A 19,625-nucleotide genomic window follows, 5' to 3' on the forward strand; every position below is an offset into this window, starting at 1 on the left:
TCTCATTTTTGTTTTTGTTGTTTGGAGGCATGGACAGGGTACGAACCTGTGAATATGTATCTTTATATGTAGTTGTGTATGTGTGTTTGTCTGGTCACCAAAAATATTCCTAGGGCTCATGATCAAAAAAGTTTGAAAGCTTCTTATTTAAATGATCTCTACTCTTAACGTTAGTTGGGGACCTAGACACGCTGACCACCTTAATTGCCTATAATTTAGTTACCATCAGTGTTGTGAATACTTAGTCGTTTTCTAAGAACAACCTTGCCCCAAATCCCTGCTCTACCATCATCAGCCTTGTGCCATATTATGGTTTCCTATAATCTGTCCCATTTTTAATTAAGAATGTTGCTTATACATATATCTTTTTTCCTTGATTTTTTCTTTTTTTTTTCTTTTGCTTATACATATATCTTAACAGCCTCTTCTTTTCTTGTTGAAGAAATAATTTTGACAAGTTTTTACATTTTACTCTAAATTAAAAGCTCATTTCCCTTTTGACCATATGCATTAACCCTCAGAACTGAAGAAGGCCAGATTAACCGTACCGACTTACCCCTCTTGGGAGAATGAAGCAAACCTTTTATCATCAAGATATGTCACCCTTTATCTCTGATAATGCCTTTTGCCTTAGAGTCCACATTTTTATAGTATCATAGCTGAACAACTGTCTCTTGGTTAGTGTTTGCAGAATACATCTTTTTTATCCATATGTATATAAGGTAGATCTCTTTTTGGCAATATAGTTAGCTTTTATTTAGTTTTGTTTTTAAATAGAGACAGAACATTTTTGGTTTTAATTATTTAGTTTGTTTACATTTAGTGTAGTAATTGACATATTTGGGTTTAAGTCTGCCTCCTATTTGCTTCATCCTTTTTTTTTCGTGTTGCTTTTTATTCTAGCCACTGGCCCCCCCTTTTTTTGGGGGGGGAACGGAGTCTCTCTCTCATCACCCAGGCTGGAGTGCAATGGCGCGATCTCGGCTCACTGCAACCTCCACCTCCCAGGTTCAAGTGGTTCTCCTGCCTCAGACTTCCAAGTAGCTGGGATTACAGGCATGCATCACCACACCTGGCTAATTTTTTGTATTTTTAGGAGAGACAGGGTTTCACCATGTTGGCCAGGCTGGTCTTGAACTCCTGACCTCAGGTGATCTGCCCACCTTGGCTTCCCAAAGTGCTAGGGTTACAGGCATGAGCCACCGTGCCTGGCCAAGCCCCCCTTTTTTTTTTTAACTTTTCTTTTTTCTCCTCCCTTACCATCTTTTGGGTTGATTTAGCAATTTTATTACACCATTCTTCTCTTCTGTTGGCTTAATTTTATATTCTTTTACTATACTTTGAGCATCCTATTTTCTCCATTAACTGCCAGATAGCATATGCCTTAGACTTTGCAGGCCATATAAGGTCTCTGCCTCATATTCTTCCCATTGTTACAACTTTAAAAATGTAAAAACCATTCTTAGCTTGGGGGCCTTAAGAAAACATGCTGCTGGCTGGATGTGGTCCTTGGGCCATAGTTTTGGTGACCTGCTTTAGAAACTATAACATGCATCCTGCTAAAATCTAATCTAAACCTGGCACAGTGGCTCATGCCTGTAATCTTAATGCTTTGGAAAGCTGAGGCAGGAGGATCACTTGAGGCCAGGCGTTCAAGACCAGCCTGGGCAATATGATAAGACCCTATCTCTACCAAAAAAAAAAGTTAGGCATGATGGTGTGCACCTGTAATCTCAACACTTTGGGAGGCTGAGGCATGAGAATTGCTTGAGACCAAGAGTTCAAGACCAGCCTGAGCAACATAGCAAGACCCCAGCTCTACAGAAAAAATTAAGATCAACTGGGCCTGGTGACGTGCCCCTGTAGTCCCAGCTGCTTGGGAGGCTGAGATGGGAGGATCACTTGAGTCCCAGTGGTTGTGGCTGCAGTGGCTCGTGATGCACCACTGCACTCCAGATTGGGTGACAGAGCAAGACCCCGTCCGCTAAAAGAAACAAGAACAGAGTACCCTTTAGTACAGATCTGCTGGTAAAAAGTTCTCATTTTTATTTGTTTGAAAATGCCATCATTTCTCCTTTGTTTTCACATTTTCAAACCAACATTCTTGAGGTGCATTCAATAAAATATACCCACTTGAACTGTACAGTTGATGAGTTTGACAGACTACTGTGCCCATGGAGCCACACCACAGTCAGAGCATATCCGGTGTGTCCCCTTGTACCTGTCCCAGTTAATCTCACTCCTTATCCCTCAAGCCCAGGCAACCATTGATCTGGGTTTTCTCACTATACATTAGATTTGACGTTTCCAGAACTTTCTGTAAACAGAATAATAAAGTATGTGCTCTTTTCTGTCTCTTCCTTGGCTCAGAATCATGCCTTTGAGATTTCTTCTTGTTGGGAGTATCAGTAGTGTATTCCTGTTCATTGTAAGTAACGGCCCATCATCCTGTGTGTCACAGTTTGTTTCACCTGTTGATGCACGTTTGAATTGTTTCCATCCTGATTGTTACGAACAAAGCTGCTATAAATATTCATGTGTAATCTTTGTGTGGCATATATATTCATATATATATATTCATTTCTCCTGGATAAATACCTGAGAGTGAATTGCTTGGTCATATGGTAGGTGTACATTTAACTTTATAAGAAATTGCCCAACTGTTTTCCAAAGTGGTTTACTGACCTGAGTTCCTGCCAGTAATAACAGCGTGCCAGTCGTGGCGCATCCATGTCGACACTTGGCATTCTGCCTTTTCGGGTTTTTTTTTATTTTTTGAGATGGCGTCTCACTTTGTTGTCCAGGCTGGAGTGCAATGGCACAGTCTTGGCTCACTGCAACCTCCACCTCCCGGGTTCCAGCAATTCTCATGCCTTAGCCTCTTGAGTAACTGGGATTACAGGCATGCGCCATCACGCTCAGCTAATTTTTTGTATTTTTAGTAGAGATGGGGTTTCACCATGTTGCCCAGGCTGATCTCGAACTCCTGACTTCAAGTGATCTGCCCACCTCGGCCACCCAAGTGCTGGGATTACAGGCATGAGCCACCGCGCCCGGCCATCTTACCGAAGTATAACACAATATCATTATTATTTTAATTTGCATTTGCCTAATGATGCCAGAGCAGCTTTTCCTGTGCTGCTATTGGCCATTAATTTATATTATTTAATAAAATGGATGTTCAAGTCTCTTGCCAATTTTCAAATTTGTGGTGTTTGTCTTCAAGAGCCCTTCATGTGTTTTGGACACAGGTCTTTGTCCTAACTATATATTGTGAACATTTTTGCTCAGTCTGTGGCTTGTCTTTTTATTTTTAAAACAGTCTAGGCCAGGCATGGTGGCTCACGTCTGTAATCCCAGCACTTTGGGAGGTCGCGGCGGGCAGATTACGAGGTCAGGAGATCGAGACCATCCTAGCTAACACAGTGAAACCCCGTCTCTACTAAAAATACAAAAATTAGCTGGGTGTGGTGTCATGCATCTGTAATCCCAGCTACTTGGGAGGCTGAGGCAGGAGAATCGCTTGAACCCGGGAGGTGGACGTTGAGTCCATCTAGCAGTGAGCTGAGATCGCGCCACTGCACTCCAACCTGGGCAACAGAGCAAGACTCTGTCTCAAAAAAATAAATAAATAAAAATAAATAAATAAATAAAACAGTCTTTTGAAGAACAAAAGTTTTTCATTTTGATGAAGTCTGATTTCATCATTTATTTATTTTATGATTTGTACTTTCTGTGTCCTACTTAAGAAATTTTTGCCAACCCTAGGGTTGTGAAGATTTTCTATTTTTTTCTAAAACTTTCAGTTTTAACTTTCATGTTTATGATGAACTTAATGAACTATGATTAACTTTTAAGTCCGTGATCCGTTTCAAGTTGTTTTTTTAAAATAGTATGCAATAAGGGTCAAGGATCATTGTTTTCCATATGGATACCAAATTGTTCAGCACTATTTGTGGAAGAGGCTTTTTGTCATTGAATTTCCTTGGTGCCTTTGACAAAAATCATTTGACTATAACTGTATAGTTCTATTCTATTCTATTCTATTCTATTCTATTCTATTCTATTCTATTCTATTCTATTCTATTCTATTCTATTCATCTGTGTGTCTATCTTTATTCGCATAAGGATAGGAATACCACATTACCCTGATCACTGTAGCTTTATTGTAAGTCTCTGTTTTTGTTTTTGTTTTGTTTTGTCAAAATGGTTTTGGCTACTCTAGATCCTTGCATTTCATATGAATTTAAAAATCAGTTTATCAGTTCTAATGAGAAGCCTGCTGAGATTTTGATTGGAATTACATTAAATCTACATCAATTTGAGGAGAATTACCATCCTAGTAATATGGAGTCTTCTGCCCCATGAACACAGTGGCTTCATATTCCATAATCATCACATACTGATTTAGTTGTCTTGGTGCCTTGGAGCTTTATCTGTACATATCCTGCAAATATTTTGTTAAATTAATGTCGGTTTAAAATTATTTAATCGAGCATATAGAAATGTAATTGATTTCTGCATAGTGACCTCATTTCCTCTAACTTTGCTACGTTCACTTATTGGCTCTGGGAGCTGTTCTACAGGTTTCTTAAGATCCTCTATGTGTGTAATTATGTCATCTGAAAATACATACAGTTTGACTTCTTTATTTCCAATGTTTATGTCTTTAATTTCTTTTTCTTGCTTTGTTGCACTGCGTAACATCTCCAGTATAATGTTAAATGGAAGCAATACAGCTGGGTGTTGAAGCCCTGATCTGAGTCAAGGGTCAATGACAGGGAAACATTTTATCTTAATCTACTAAGTATAATATGTGCCGTGTATTTTTCGTAGATACCCATTATCAGGTAGAGGAAGTGCACTTCTAGACCTAGTTTTCCGAGAATTTTTCTCATGAGTTGTTGTTGGAATTCGTCAGCGGCTTCCTCTGTGTCTGTGGAGGGGATCGTACAGCTGTTCACCCTGTTAAGATGGTGCATCACATGAATGATGTTCAGATGTTAAACAGTCTTGCATCCCTGTGGTAAACCCCAGTTGGTCATGGTATATTACCCTTTGATATATTGCGGGATTTTACCTACATTTCATTGAAGATCGTTTCACGTGTGTTCTTCTCTACCCGTGGGACACAGCCATGCCCTCTCCAACAAGGCCTTAACCTCACTCCATCCGTGGGACACAGCCATGCCCTCTCCAACAAGGCCTCAACCTCACTGTACCCGTGGGACACAGCCACGCCCTCTCCAACAAGGCCTCAACCTCACTGTACCCGTGGGACACAGCCACAGCCTCTCCAACAAGGCCTCAACCTCAGCCCTGCCTGGGGCCTCCTCCAGGTGCTGGGATTACAGGCGTGAGCCACTGTGCCCAGCCCTTGATTTCTTAATATACTAAATTTTTAATTTTCAAGATTTAAAATGAATAGCTTCTAGTTTTCTTCTAAAATTGTTCACTTTGTCCTTTAATTCCTTATACATATTAAGTAAGATGATTGTCAAGTCTGTGCCTGGCGGTTCCATTATCCGAATCCTCTATCTCTTTCTTGTCAGCTGCTTTTCTTGGTTTCAAACATATATACAGTTTTCCAGTAATTACCTATTTTTTTTTTAATTGAATGCTACAAATTGAAAACGGAAATTGTACAGGTATTTGGGGTGATTTGAGGCTGTGAAGTCTGAATTGTTTTTAGTTTATTTTTCCTCCTGGTGCACCTTTTAGAGTCTCAACTCAAAAACTGAGGAGTTTCCCCAGATCTGCTTCTCCTTGGCAGTGCATCACCTCCTGCTGTTGTTCCCCAGCCCCGTGAGCCTGCCGTGATCTACTCAGCGTCCCTGCTGCTGGTCCTGTTTTTGGAGTTGCCAGATGCTTCCAAGAGAGGTGGCCCCAAATGAAAGCTCAACCCCTGGCTTCCCCTCCTCGAGTCTTGGCCCCATAATTTCACATAGCCTGGCCTGCCTTTCCTTGCTTCTAAAATATCCCCCAAACATACACACAGCCTTACTAGCTGTTCTCTAGGCGAGAATGGTCTGAATCACCTCATCTGCCGTTACCCGAAAGGGAGCCCGTGCTGTCCTCGAAAGCCTAAACCCGTGGGAACCACACACCCCCAGATTTGTGCACGTGATTTGGAATCTGATGGGCTCAGCTTTTTAGATAATGCCCAGTGGCTGCACACGAGGGTCTGCAGGCACAGAGTTGGACCCACGTCCCCAGCCCTCCGTGATCAGCTGGGACTGTATCCGGCTCTCTTATTCCCATTCCTGTCCCTCTGACCTCCAGACTATAGCACTGCAGCCCAGTTGACAGAGAGGCTGCTCCTCTGGCTTTAAATTGCAAACTATTCAGACCAATATCATATATTACAATTTGTAAACCATGGGTTTTATGCACGCTAAAATGGACTTTAATTATGATCACTCAAAGTCTGTAAATGGCTATAATATTGGGCACTGTGTAGTGAGAACATCAGGTAATGTTACAGAGCGCTGAATTGTACATCATTTTAAATAAATAGAGGTTGGACGAGAATATCACAGGAATGCACGTTTAGTTGGTTCAGAGCAATATTAGCTTAAGAAAAAGTATTTTTCACTGGTTTCACGAAAAGTTATCACCTGGTGCATTATTTCCTGATCTTCACTTCAAATTGTTTTCTTTCCCCAAAGAGGTGTATTTTTACAATGACCAATGTGTGTGCGTGCTTTCTACATAACGTTTCAATGCGGCATTCATTGAGAAGCTGGATGAACTCGTCATCATGCTTGTGCACGTGCTCAGATTACTTTCAGTAACTCTGTAATCCACAGCCCCGCATTACTCCAGCCCCCACCGTGGAGAACCACTGGTCTGAGATAGATATATATAGCTTTCCTCTTACTAGCAATCTAGCCATTATGCACTGACCTGGATTTTCAAAAGAATTATTTCAAAAAAGAAATTGCTCAGTTCATCTCCCTTGACCTTGGCACGGAACCTTTGTAAATAATGAATTATTTGCAGTAAGTGAGTGAACCAGCCCAAGCTTCTCTACACCGTCATTTTCATAGTAGTCATTTAAATTTAAATGCATGTCCTTCTTTGATTGAATTTAATCTGAGATGATATAAATTTTTCAAATAATACAGTTTTGACCGGGTACAGTGGCTTATGCCTGTAATCCCAGCAGTTTGGGAGGCCGAGGCAGGTGGATCACCTGAGCTCAGGAGTTTGAGACCAACCTGAGCAACATGGTAAAACCCCATCTCTACCAAAAATACAGAAAATTAGCTAGGCGTGGTGGTGTGTGCCTGTGGTCACAGCTACTTGGGAGGCTGAGGCTGAGGCTGAGGTGGGAGGATTGCTTGAGGCTGGGAGGTGGAAGTTGCAGTGAGCTGAGATCGAGCCTGTGCACTCCAACCTGGGTAACAGAGTGAGACCTCATCTCAAAAAAATTTTTTTTTCTTAAGACAGTTTTGAAATATCTTCCCTTTTCAGGAAACTTGCTGTAGCCTCCTTCTTATTTAAAAAGTGGGGGGAAAAGTTTTGTTTTTCTTTAATGTGTAAATTGTATGTTTTCAGCGTAGATTATTCAGCACACATAAGCAAAAAGAATTAAAATCATCCATTTTCTCCAGCCTGCTAGGATAACCATTATTAACACTTTGTGTATACCCTTCCAGACTTTGGTCTAAGTGTATTGTTGGGTATTTTTTTGATTTTGTGCACAAAGAGATAATCTAGGGGAGTGGCCACCAGAGTGTTTCACGAGCTTCTTAGATGATGGAATTGGGGATGATTTGTATATCTTGTTTTCTTTTCTATCATCATTTGAGTACTTTTAGTGAGTTTGTCCTATTTCTTGGAAACCGTAGTTTTTCATTTAACATTTTGTTTACATACGGCTTGACAATCATTCAGTGGGGATTCACCCATTGGCTTATCAAATATGTATGCGGCACTTGTTCTGTATTCGACGTTTCATGCTAAGCATCGTAACGGCAAGATGAAGAAAGAATTTAGTCCTCACTTTCAGAGTGCTCCAAGCCTCAGCTTAGACACAGCCTAGGTAACAGTGTCTCAGAGACATTCACAGCTCTCTGGGCAGGCATCAAAGCAGCAGCTGCCAGCGGGGGACCCCTGGGCTGGTGTGGGAGAGACCCCAGGGGAGTGTCCTGAGAGGAGGCCGGACTTGAGCCAAATGATAAAGGATTCATAGGTGTCCCCTAAGCCAGGAAGACAGGAGGGTGGTCTGAGCAGAGCACACAGGATGTTTGAGAACGACAAGTCTGACATGGCTGGAAAGCGATGTATTCGGTGAAATGGAATGATGGGGAGGAATAGCAAATAGCACAGGGAAGGTAAACATGCTTGAGTTACTCAGCCTCCACCATGGCGGCCGCGTGGCTGTGCTGGGGAGCAGACACTAGGCAGTTAGGGGTGCACAAGGTTTGTTGGATGTAACACACCTGGCAGAGGCCAGGACAGAAGCTGGACCTGATGTACACCTGGCCCAGGCTCTGCTGGCCCCACAGAGAGAGAGAGCTGTCGCTCCAACTCAGAGGTTGCCCAGCCTCTGCAGGCCCTGTGGAGAGAGAGCTGCCACTCCAACTCGGAGATGGCCAGACTCTGTAGCTCCGCTGTGCTACAGGGCCACCCAGAACAGAGCAAGGCCTCATCTGAAACTGGCCCAGTCCCTGTGCATACCAGCTGAGGCTGTCCCTGCACCACACTTTTTCCCGCCAAGGGCCCAGCCCGGTGTGCACAGGCAGCAGACAGCCATCGGCATCAGTGGGAGCAGCTGTTTTTTAAGTGGGGAAGTGACATGGCGCAGGCCTGTGGACTGTGGAGATCACACCATGTGCTTAACGAGCTGCCGAGAGCTGTGAGATTGATTTATGTCAAGGAAAGCAAGTCATTGTCCACGGGAATTTACCTAACTACACAGAAAATTAACAGTGAAACAATGGCGGTTAATAAAAGAAAAAGGAAGTAAGGGATTAGTTGAGCACTAAAGAAATTTAGAGGAGGATCTCAGCTGTCATCCTGTGCTAGACAGTCCGTCACGTGCAGAGCATCCTCCCGACGGGCGAGGCGGCTTCCATGTGCCCCATAAATCAGGGCTGGACAGTCCGTCACGTGCAGAGCATCCTCCTGGCTGGCTAGGTGGCTTCCATGGAGCGATTCTCGAGACCCGAGGGGTGTAGACACAGCTTCTAAGCAGGCATTCGGAGAGCCGCTGGGCTCTTGGCCCTCACTCCTCCAGCCAGAGGAGTTTTGCTTTCCTTTGTCCTGCATAAGATTTTGTTTGAGTAGCTAAAAAGTAATGGAAAACCACTGCAATGATCAGTGGAGAACCTTGTAGGTTTGGGGGCCCAGCTGTGTGTTAAGAGCCATCAGCCTGTGTAGTGTGAGCCAGAGCAGAAGGGCCTGTCCCGAGAATGCTGTCTGGACACCTGGCGGGCCTGGCTGCAGGGTGCTGCAGAGGAGGTGGGAAGAGGCATCTGTGGGAGGCCTGGCTGGCCCCAGTGCAGAACCAGAGAGCAGCTGAGGGCTTGGGGCCTCCGGGATTTCGAGCCTCAGTGAAAAGCGAATCCACAGGGACTCTTGGAGTGGGGACCAGCAGTGGAGATGATGGTATTGCACTTGATTTTACACACGTTACACTTGAGCTGTGATGCCAGGCAAGCCAAGGGTGAGGGAAAGCGCCTTGTCGTGAGACCTGGAAGGAGCAGGGCTGCTGCTAGAGCAGATCCCGGGTGTGAAAAGAGCTGGCAATGCAGTGCCCCCAGAGGTCACTACGGGAGGAGCCGGGTGCCAGGGGAGAGACAGTCAGGATTTGCAAATTCAGCAAATGAAGAAAGGCAAGGCTCGGCGGCCGTTGGAGTGAGGGGGCTTGGGAGGAGGTGGCTTGGAAGGGCGGTGAGGACAGAAACCAGCTTTCGCACGGCAGATAAGAGGAGCCCACAGGGGCGGAGGAGAGCTCAGCCAGTGCGAGCTTCAGGGCCACATGGGTTTTCCCCAGGGTGGACGGACATAAGGCCCCAGTGGCCACTGCGTGTTGAGCCCCAGCAGCCAGCGGTCTCCCCGGCCCATCCCTGGTCCTCCCGTCCCTGCGAGGCGGCTGCAGGGTCTGGGTCTGGTTTCTGCCACTTGTCTCTAGTGGAAGACACACCCTCGTAGAGCCTCAGTTTCTCCATCTGAAAAGCAAGTGAACATAAGACCTGCCTGGGAGGGCACTGGGAAGGAAGGCTTGGTGGACTTGGCAGGTGGGTGACTTGGGGGCCTGGGTCTGCCGAGCCGCACAGCGGGAGGTGTGGCACGAGTGCCCGGCTGGCAGTGGTGGTGGAGGTAGTGTAAATGTTCATGCTGAAGAAAATCGAAGCCTCTGAGAGGCTGGGCAGCCAGTCCACAGTCACAGAGCCAGTCTCTGGCCAAATTCAAGCCCCCGTCCGTCTGGCTCCCAAGTTTAGGCCTGGAGGTGAAGGAAAAGGAATGCTGGGGGGTCTGCAGGGGAGACATCCTGATGACCTCACAGCCCCTTGTCCTTGTCCTCTGCATGGATGGGGCTAGGGACAGCAGTGAGGCGGCCACCCCATGGGGAGGGGATCATGTGTTGCGTCTCCTGAGTGCCGACGGAGCTGAAGGCGCCCCCGAGAATCCAGGTGAGAGCAGGAACCTGGAGAGACTGGGAGGCGAGCACCTGCCAGGTGGGCACCTGTGAGTGAACCAGGGAGGGACAGGGCCCCAAGGAGTGGGTGGCACCTCGTGCTGGAAGTGGGGAGCAGGCAGAGTGATGGGGCAGATGACAGGGAGCCGGGCAGGTCCGGGAGAGGGGGTGGGGGAGGGAGCACCCTTGGGAGAGTGACTATGATGGGCTGTGATCCCTCAGGCAGCTGGTGGAGAATCAAAGGTGAGGGCTGGAGACACAGCAGCTCTTGAGTGACAAGTTCCCAGCAGAGGGTGGTGGTGGGGACAGCCAGGGGTGTCAGGGAAGAAGAAGGAGCCTTAGGGGAAGGGCACCTGCTTGGCATTTCGGAGCTGGCCTGGCACTCCACGGTGGTTGCACAAATGGGGTGTGGATGCTGAAGTTCTGCCAGCGTCTAGCAGGGCCAGGGTCATCATGATGGCCTGGATGTTTCGGCAAGGAAGATAAATCCTGGCAAGAAACCGAATGCCGCAGGTGAGCCCGGAAGTGTGGGGGAAGGTGGAGATAAACCCTCCTGCTGACAGCAGTGAAGGAGAGTTTGAGAAGTCACAGGCCCTGTTGGGGGGCCACCCCTGGCATCTGCCACATCTGTTGTTGGAGCGTCATCTGTTTTATTTTAGTCGCCATTTTGCATCAAGGTCAGCTGTGTTGACTCAGCAGAGAAACAGGTACCATGAGTCATCCAGCCATAGCGCGGCTGGGACCAGCGCTTGAGTTTTCTTGTCTCCCAATTCAGGGATCTTTTCCTGAACTGTAGCTTTTTACAGTTTTCGCATGGAAGTCCTTGATTAACACTCTGGATTTAAATTTTAAAAGAGCCACCTTGATCATTAACCCTTTGAGGGTTCAGAGAAACTTCTAGAATGAAACATGGTCTGACATGGACACCCCACACCACTAGGCTTCTTCTGTGGTCCCCTCGTGATCTCAGTGGCCTCCCGACTCGGGCGAGACTCAGCATTGGTTAGGATCAGGTACAGAAAGGAAACCAGAAACAAATCATTTCTGCAAGGATTTAATTTTATGTGACGTGAAAAGTGAGGGATGCTGGACTCGGTTCCACGTTGTCATCCCCGGTAGGACCAGGCCTGCTGGATCAAGAAGCCTCATCAGCTTTCGCTCACTGGATGGTTGGTTCATCGACTTGAATGATTTCTGGGTCTGTCTGAAGTCGGCTGGGCAGATGGCTCTGTCTGGTTTCACGATGAGCTTAGGGAAGAGACCAGTGGGATTTTCAGGACCGCGTTGGGGGAGTCTAGCTTTGCATTTATCTACTGGTGATCGTCACAAGATACCAATTTGTAAAAACACAACTAAGTACACACTGGTCCTATCTGGCCTCTGTTTATCTTGATGGCTTGGCCATCCAGTGACAGTGCTGGGGTGTGGGACCTCGTGGGAAGCTCTTTGCTGCTCAGAATGCAGCTTTCTGTTAACCAGGGGTCACAGACTCGGGAACTGCAGGGGCTCTATGAGCTTCACTCCATTCAGGATATGTGGGCTTACGTTAGGGATGCGTTTAGTCCTGGTTTGCAAACAGCCTAAGGGCAAATTGTCTGTCTGTGCTTGTGATGGTCCCTGCACTTCTTCCGAAATGCAGTCCTGGCCCCGCCAAGCTGCCCGAGCTGTGCTGCACCCATAGGCTCCCTCCCCAGCATCACTAGGGCTGAGGATGAGGAGATGCAGGAGCCAGGGTTTCGGCAGTTCCCTGTTACTCAGGTGGGCACACTCATTGCAGTAAATGTTGATGATATAAAGATAAGGAGTATCTCCATGATCGCATTTTGAGGTTTTTCCTCCAATTGTCTCTCCGTGCACATGTTTAATGTAATCGTGACTATAGAGTATTTGTCTTGCTTCTTTGCTTAATGTTATGAAGCGTTGTCCCTTATTATTGAAATATTCAGAACAATTTAATTGCTTGTAGCTGCTGCGTCATGGTTGTTGCGTGGTTTGTTTAATCATGTCTCTCTCATTGGTTTCGGAGCGAATCGATGACACAGCACCACACACCCTGCATCCCATTTCCCCATCCTGCTTCCGGTTTAGGCTTGGTTGGTTCCTGGAAGTTGATGTACTGAGCTACGTAGATTTTTCCGACTTTTACATGTGGTAAAGAAGGTAGTGCCAGCGCACACTCGTACAAGATAGAAGTGTCTTTGTTTAGGGCAGGGACAGACACATCCAGCTGTCTTAGAATGGGGGCTCCGCACACCAGAAAGACCAGCTGTGTAACGTAGAGTGTGGACTTTGAGTGATGCAGTATCAGTCGCTCAGTCGGTCTTGTCTGTGTGACTCTAAACAAACAGGCTCCAGGCACTTACCAGGCTGGCAGTGCTCCAGGCATGTTGTTACAGTCGTGCTCGGAGGGTAACATGTCTGAACCCCATGGAGCGAGGACCTGAGCTCTGCAGTTGGTGTTGGGCCCCACCCCGCCCTGGGCGCCTCTCTTCCTGAGGCTTGGGGACGGTCCTCTGCCCTCATAGTTTGACTAACTCCAGATATGTTGAGAGAGAAGAGAGAACCCGTGACAGGACGCTGAAGATCAGCACCTCCCATATCCTCCTTCCCTGCACACTCGGGCCACTCCCCGTGTCCTCCTTCCCTGCACACTCGGGCCACCTCCCGTGTCCTCCTTCCCTGCACACTCGGGCCACCTCCCGTGTCCTCCTTCCCTGCACACTCGGGCCACCTCCCGTGTCCTCCTTCCTTGCACACTCGGGCCACCTCCCGTGTCCTCCTTCCTTGCACACTCGGGCCACCTCCCGTGTCCTCCTTCCTTGCACACTCGGGCCACCTCCCGTGTCCTCCTTCCTTGCACACTCGGGCCACCTCCCGTGTCCTCCTTCCTTGCACACTCGGGCCACCTCCCGTGTCCTCCTTCCTTGCACACTCGGGCCACCTCCCGTGTCCTCCTTGCACACTCGGGCCACCTCCCGTGTCCTCCTTCCTTGCACACTCGGGCCACCTCCCGTGTCCTCCTTCCTTGCACACTCGGGGCACCTCCCGTGTCCTCTTTCCTTGCACACTCGGGCCACCTCCCTTGTCCCCCTTTGCACACTCGGGCCACCTCCCTTGTCCTCCTTCCTTGCACACTCGGGCCACCTCCCGTGTCCTCCTTCCTTGCACACTTGGGCCACTGAAATGTTGAGAGAGGAGAGAGAACCCATGACAGGATGCTGAAGATCAGCACCTCGCGTATCCTCCTTCCTTGCACACTCAGGCCACTTGTGTGTTTACTGATCCTAGACCACAGAGCTTCGGCATGTGGCCTGGGCGCTTTCCCTCCTCTGCACGGCTTTGGTAAGGAGGGCAGGCGGGCGCTCGGTGACAGTCCTGCAGCTTGAAAGAGGCGGTGTTTTTGCGGAACATTGTTCTTGACGATCTTGTCAATTATTTCATTAAAAAGGTTTTCAGCATATGTGTTTCTCATCTGCAGATGTGGGACCCAAGACACAAGTGTGTTGGGGCTCCATGTCCACCCTACGATGCCCCCGTGCCCCTTCTCCATGCTGTTTCCCAGGGCTGTGTCCCGGGCAGCCACCCCTGTTTGCACTGGCGCTTGAGGGCTGAGATGAGCAACCTGGTAAAATGAGTTCCTGGGTTGTTTGCTTGCATTTCATAAGGAAATGTCTTCTCTTTGGGAGGTGCGCCCCACCCTCACATACCTCCATGGGGCCAAGCTCTGTCGCAGGTTGTTAGAGGGTGGGCGTCTTTGCTTTTCCTCACTCCCCTGCTCGGAGGTCGGAGGGCAGGCAGCCTGGCCGTTCCTCTTGCGCACAGTCGACATGCTTGTTCTGAAGCGAGAGCAGACTGGGGAGAAGGAAGAGGGGCTGAGACAAGTCTCTGCTGTCCTTGTGCCGTGTGTTCGCCTCCAGGCCCTGGTTTCTTTTAAATGGTGGGAATCCTGCATGATGCCTGCCCTCCGCCACCCACACAGCTAATGAAAGGTGCTTCTCAGTCATCCCCATCCTGGCCAGCAGCCTGACTATAAAACCTTGATGTTGGGTAAATTGGTCTCCACTGTGGAGGTCAAAATTTTTCTCGAATTTGGAAATCTTTGTTTGAGACTTCCAGCATTGTTTGAGCAACAGTGCTGCTTTAGAATATTATACTAACTTCCCAATTTCTCCTTTTTCTTGTCCTATCACTGAACCTATTTTGAGGAAATAAGACGTTATTTTTTGTTCCTAAAGGAAAGAAAGAGCATGTGTTGAAGAATTATATTAAGAAGCATGCTTAGGCTGGGCATGATGGCTCACGTCTGTAATCCCAACACTTTGGGAGGGTGAGGCGGGAGGATCCCTTGAGCCCTGGAGTTCAAGAGCAGCCTGGGCAACACAGTGGGACTCCACTGCAACAATTTAAGAAAAGAATTTCACTGAACTCAGCTACCCTGTGTTACTGACGCATAGCCTCTTTGAATATTATTCTTATGAAGACGGTGCCATCAGATGGTTCCTACAGTGGGAATTGCTGATCAGCTAAATCTTGTCCATAGCAGAATCATGCTCATGGCTCTGAACATGTGGCATTTGGTTTTCCATTCCGAGTTACTTCACTTAGAATAATGGCCTCCAGCTCCATCCAAGTTGCTGCAAAAGTCATGGTTCTGTCCTCACGGCTGAAGAGTGGTCCTTGGTGCCGCCTGCCCCATGCGAAACGGCAGCAGCCTCATCCCCCCGCCCACTCTCTGTCGTATTTGTCTCTGCGTCATCTTCCGTCACTTGCCACCTCTCGTGTGGTTGTTCATTTGCCTGTTACCTGTCCTTCCTCCTAGACCCTTAGGATAGGGCCTGGGCGCACGCTGGCAATCCCCACATCCCTGTCGCAGGTATCAGCTGCGTGTTGAATATACGGGAGCAAAGTAGACCTTGGGGGCGAGACTCCCCCCAGCGTGGACAGTGTGCTTCCACAGCGTTCGGTAGCTGAGGTATAAACCTGCAGAGCTTGATGTGGACTGCTTTCAGTACGTGCCACGGACTGCCCTTGGGGTCCAGTCAGCGGTCCGTGAGAACCATGTGTGTAACCAGCTGGGCTTGGTCTGTACATCTGGGGACAGCAGAGGAATCAGCCGTTTTGGAGATGTGCGGGAAGGAGGAAAGCTGCAGATGGAGGTTGAGCTCTGAGCTGTGAGCTCATGGAGAGTTTGATTCTCACAGCCGTGCGCCGAGCCTCCGCTCAGAGCCTTCCTCCCTCCGCTCAGAGCCTTCCTTCCTCCGCTCAGAGCCTTTCGCCGCCCGCACCCTTTTTTCTTCAACCTCTCCTCCATTCCCTGCTCTCAGAGCTGTGGCATCACTCATGAGAACGCCCCGTGTTTTCTAGGATCCCTGGCCGCCTGAACGACAGGAGGACGCCCCTGGGTGAACTGAACTGGATCTTCACAGCCATCACAGACACCATCGCGTGGAACGTGCTCCCCCGAGGTGAGGCGCGGGCCGGGCCTTGTGGAGGGAGGCTGTGGCCTTGAGCGCGCGGGGAGCCGCCTCTCGGACCTGAGAGGAGTCAGATAGGATGCGTGAGTGCCTCACTAGTGAGGAAGACAGTGGGAGGGGCTGAAAAGTAGAAGGCGACCACCTAAGGAGGTTTCTGCGAGAGTGGTGAGTTACTGCACGCCAGGTTCTCAGAACAGTGGTGCGGAGAGACTGCATGGCAGCGTTGGCCCTGACAGCACAGCCTTTACCGCGCAGTTAGCACAGCCGTTACCGCGCACCGGCGGCTTATCTTCAGAGTCACTGGCATTATTCACACTGGCTGAAAACCAGAATTACTGTTGTAAGACTTGTTTGTATTTTTTATTGATTGATTGATCTGGGGTGTTTGTTCACATGTATGTATATGTGCACTGTATGTGTACACGTGGACATGTGTATGCATACACGTGTGTATATGCATATTTGTGTGCACGTGTATTTGTGTATGTGTGCACATGTATGTATGTGCATGTATTTGTGTATGTGTGCACATGTGTAATGTATCTTTATAGGTACACACGTGTGTGCATTATGTGTGCATGCATGTATATTTATGCACATGTGTGCGTGTATGTTTAAGCGTGTATGCATGTGTGTGTGTTTAAGCGTGTGTGTGTGTTGCTAATGGGAAATATGCGTATTAGTCCCAACTTGTTTTTAGTAATTTTTGATAGAAGTGAATTTGTGTATTTGGCTTTAAATGCTAGACACGAGTCACTGAAGACTCGTTTTTATCTTTTATCTGCCCTCAGATCTCTTCCAAAAGCTCTTCAGACAGGACTTGCTGGTGGCTAGTCTGTTTCGAAATTTTTTATTGGCTGAAAGGATTATGAGGTCGTATAACTGCACTCCCGTCAGCAGCCCGCGTCTGCCGCCCACGTACATGCACGCGATGTGGTGAGTGTTTCAGGATCTTCCAGGTGCCATGCTCCCCCGCCCTTCGCAGCACTGTGATGTCATGGAATTGCACGGAGCTGGGCAGGGAGGCCCCACACCTAACTTGGGGACCCCGTGTAGCATTAACAAGTGAAGCTAAATGCAGGGCTCCCAGAGATCTCCACACAGAGGAGTGGGGGTCTCCTTCGGAGGGCAGAAGCCTTGGAGGGCCTTTTAGGACTGCACGGGAGCAGCGGCCGGCTGAAGCCTCACAGCTCTGCAACTCGGGAGGGTGGCACTTTGCCAGAGAGTTTCTAACCTTTTAGAAACCAGTACTGAGAAAATAACTTGCTGACTTGAATTTATGAAGCGCATGCAAGATCGCTCTGGAGACTTAAATTGTTGGGCTCATGATCAATTAGTTTTTATGCTTATTTCTCACACACACACGCTCATAAGTGTAATCTTTTATGACTATTGATTATAGTTCTCTCCCATTGCTGAGTTGCTATTTATACAACTCCTAATAGTAGTAACAGTGACAATGATGTGATTCGTTTTTAGTCTAGACTATATATATATATATATGTTTTTGTTTGTTTTTTGTTTTGTTTTTTGAGACGGAGTCTTGCTCTGTCGCCCAGGCTGGAGTGCAGTGGCGCAATCTCGGCTCACTGCAAGCTCCACCTCCCAGGTTCACGCCATTCTCCAGCCTCAGCCTCCCGAGTAGCTAGCTGGGACTACAGGCACCTGCCACCACACCCAGCTAATTTTTTGTGTTTTTAGTAGAGAAGGGGTTTCACCGTGTTAGCCAGGATGATCTAGATCTCCTGACCTTGTGATCCACCCGCCTCGGCCTCCCGAAGTGCTGGGATTACAGGCATGAGCCACCACGCCTGGCCTAGACGTTATATTTGAAGACGTTTGGTTTATTTCTGTTCCGTGGCTGTCCTAACAGAAGCAGGTTTGGGCAAATTCTAAAATGGTGTTAAAGGAAAAATATTTCTGTTCATCAATGGGAGAAACCCTAACAACACAAATATTTTTTAAAAAGCGATTAACGTATGCCTAGCTGCAGAAGCCATCATATGGCATATTTTCATGGCCAGGTTTATTTTAGCTAGTGTTTTGTGTTTTCTTTTTAAATGTGTTCAGGACCACTTTCCCTCAATACTGGAAACCCAGAGAAGCAAGAAGGAATCTAAACTCACTACCGATCACCCACTCCAGAAAAGTTAGAAACAATCTAATTTTTAATGTTTATAATAAATATTTATATGAGATAGATCAAAATACATTATACCCAGCATAGCACTTGGACTTTAAACAGAAAAAGTTAAAGCATGCATGATCTGTATCCTTCTTAAGAGTCTGTAAGATAAAATAGAGAACCTGATAAGGAGGAAAGAAAATTGAAGTAAACCATTTAAATAATGTGTAAATAAAACCACCACACATTTATTTTTCATGAATCCATGAATAACAGAGCTGTAATAGAGTTGTTTGAAAAGCCTTTGCAATACTTAGAATAAATATTTAAAATGAACTTTTTTAAAAATAAATACTTAGAGCATTTTTGAAAAAGTATATTCTCAAAATCTTTATTCCTTTAAGAAAAGTAAGGCCTTAAATCCTATCTCTATTTCTTCTGAGACAGGTTTTTGTAATAAATTTATTTTTAAAAAGGAAGGAAAAAGAAAAAAAAAAGAGCTGAAGGGGTCAGTGCCACATCAGATCCTGGATCAAAAACTAGTTCGGCGCTGGGAGCCGGTTGAGCGCTCGGAGCGGGGCCGGGCAGGGCCTGCGGGCTGCAGGTTCCCCTTACCAGGAATCAGTCCATAGAAACCTTTTTCCTTCTAGCGTATGTTTTCTCCAGATGTAAAAGCACCTCTTATCTGATGCGCTCAGCTGCGTAGAGTTAAAGACAGTGGCATCACATTGGATTCCGTGGTCAAAGACCGGAGCCAGAGCACAGAGAGCAGCCAGGAGGGGTGAGTGGGCGAGGACAGGTGCTGGGAGGGGCATGTGGCAAGGCCGGCGCAGGGCAGCCACATGCCACCTCTCCATCTAGAGGCCATGTGGTGAGGCCGGCGCAGGACAACCACATCCTACTTCTCTGTCTAGAGGCTGCGTGGCAAGGCCAGCGTGGGGCAGCCATATCCCACCTATCTAGAGGCTGCATGGTGAGGCCGGCGTGGGGCAGCCACATCCCACCTCCCCATCTAGAGGCTGCATGGCGAGGCCAGCACAGGACAACCACATCCCACCTCTCCATGTAGAGGCTGGGTGGCAAGGCCAGCACAGGGCAGCCACATCCCACCTCTCCGTCTAGAGACTGCTTTCTAGTACTGGCCCCTCAGAAGTTTTCTGAGTGCCAGCATTTGTATCAGTGCTGCTTATAGAAGGTCCTCGTCTAGGCCTAGCTGCAGCCTCTCCCAGCCCTGCTGGGGCCACCCTTCCCTGCCCAGAAAAAAAGCCAGCTGTTCTGCAGACTCTGCTCCCTGGAGCCTCACAGAGCCAGCCCTCACCTGTGCACTAGAGAATCATGAGGTGATGTCGCAACCCACAGAGGCCCAGAGAGCCTGGGG

General features: G+C 47.8%; 1 protein-coding gene across 8 annotated transcripts in view; it reads left to right on the forward strand.

The window, feature by feature from the left end:
* The window catches only part of RPTOR (regulatory associated protein of MTOR complex 1), a 420,015-nt gene that overhangs the window by 259,161 nt on the left and 141,229 nt on the right, over nucleotides 1-19,625 (forward strand). For all 8 annotated transcript variants that reach the window (XM_055241781.2, XM_055241783.2, XM_055241782.2 and 5 more), the window contains 2 exons: nucleotides 16,013-16,113; nucleotides 16,914-17,058. In XM_055241781.2, coding sequence (XP_055097756.1) covers nucleotides 16,013-16,113; nucleotides 16,914-17,058 — 246 coding nt within the window. The remainder of the gene's footprint in view (nucleotides 1-16,012; nucleotides 16,114-16,913; nucleotides 17,059-19,625) is intronic.

The sequence above is a fragment of the Symphalangus syndactylus genome, chromosome 14 (assembly GCF_028878055.3).
Source record: "Symphalangus syndactylus isolate Jambi chromosome 14, NHGRI_mSymSyn1-v2.1_pri, whole genome shotgun sequence".
Taxonomy (NCBI): Eukaryota; Metazoa; Chordata; class Mammalia; order Primates; family Hylobatidae; genus Symphalangus; species Symphalangus syndactylus.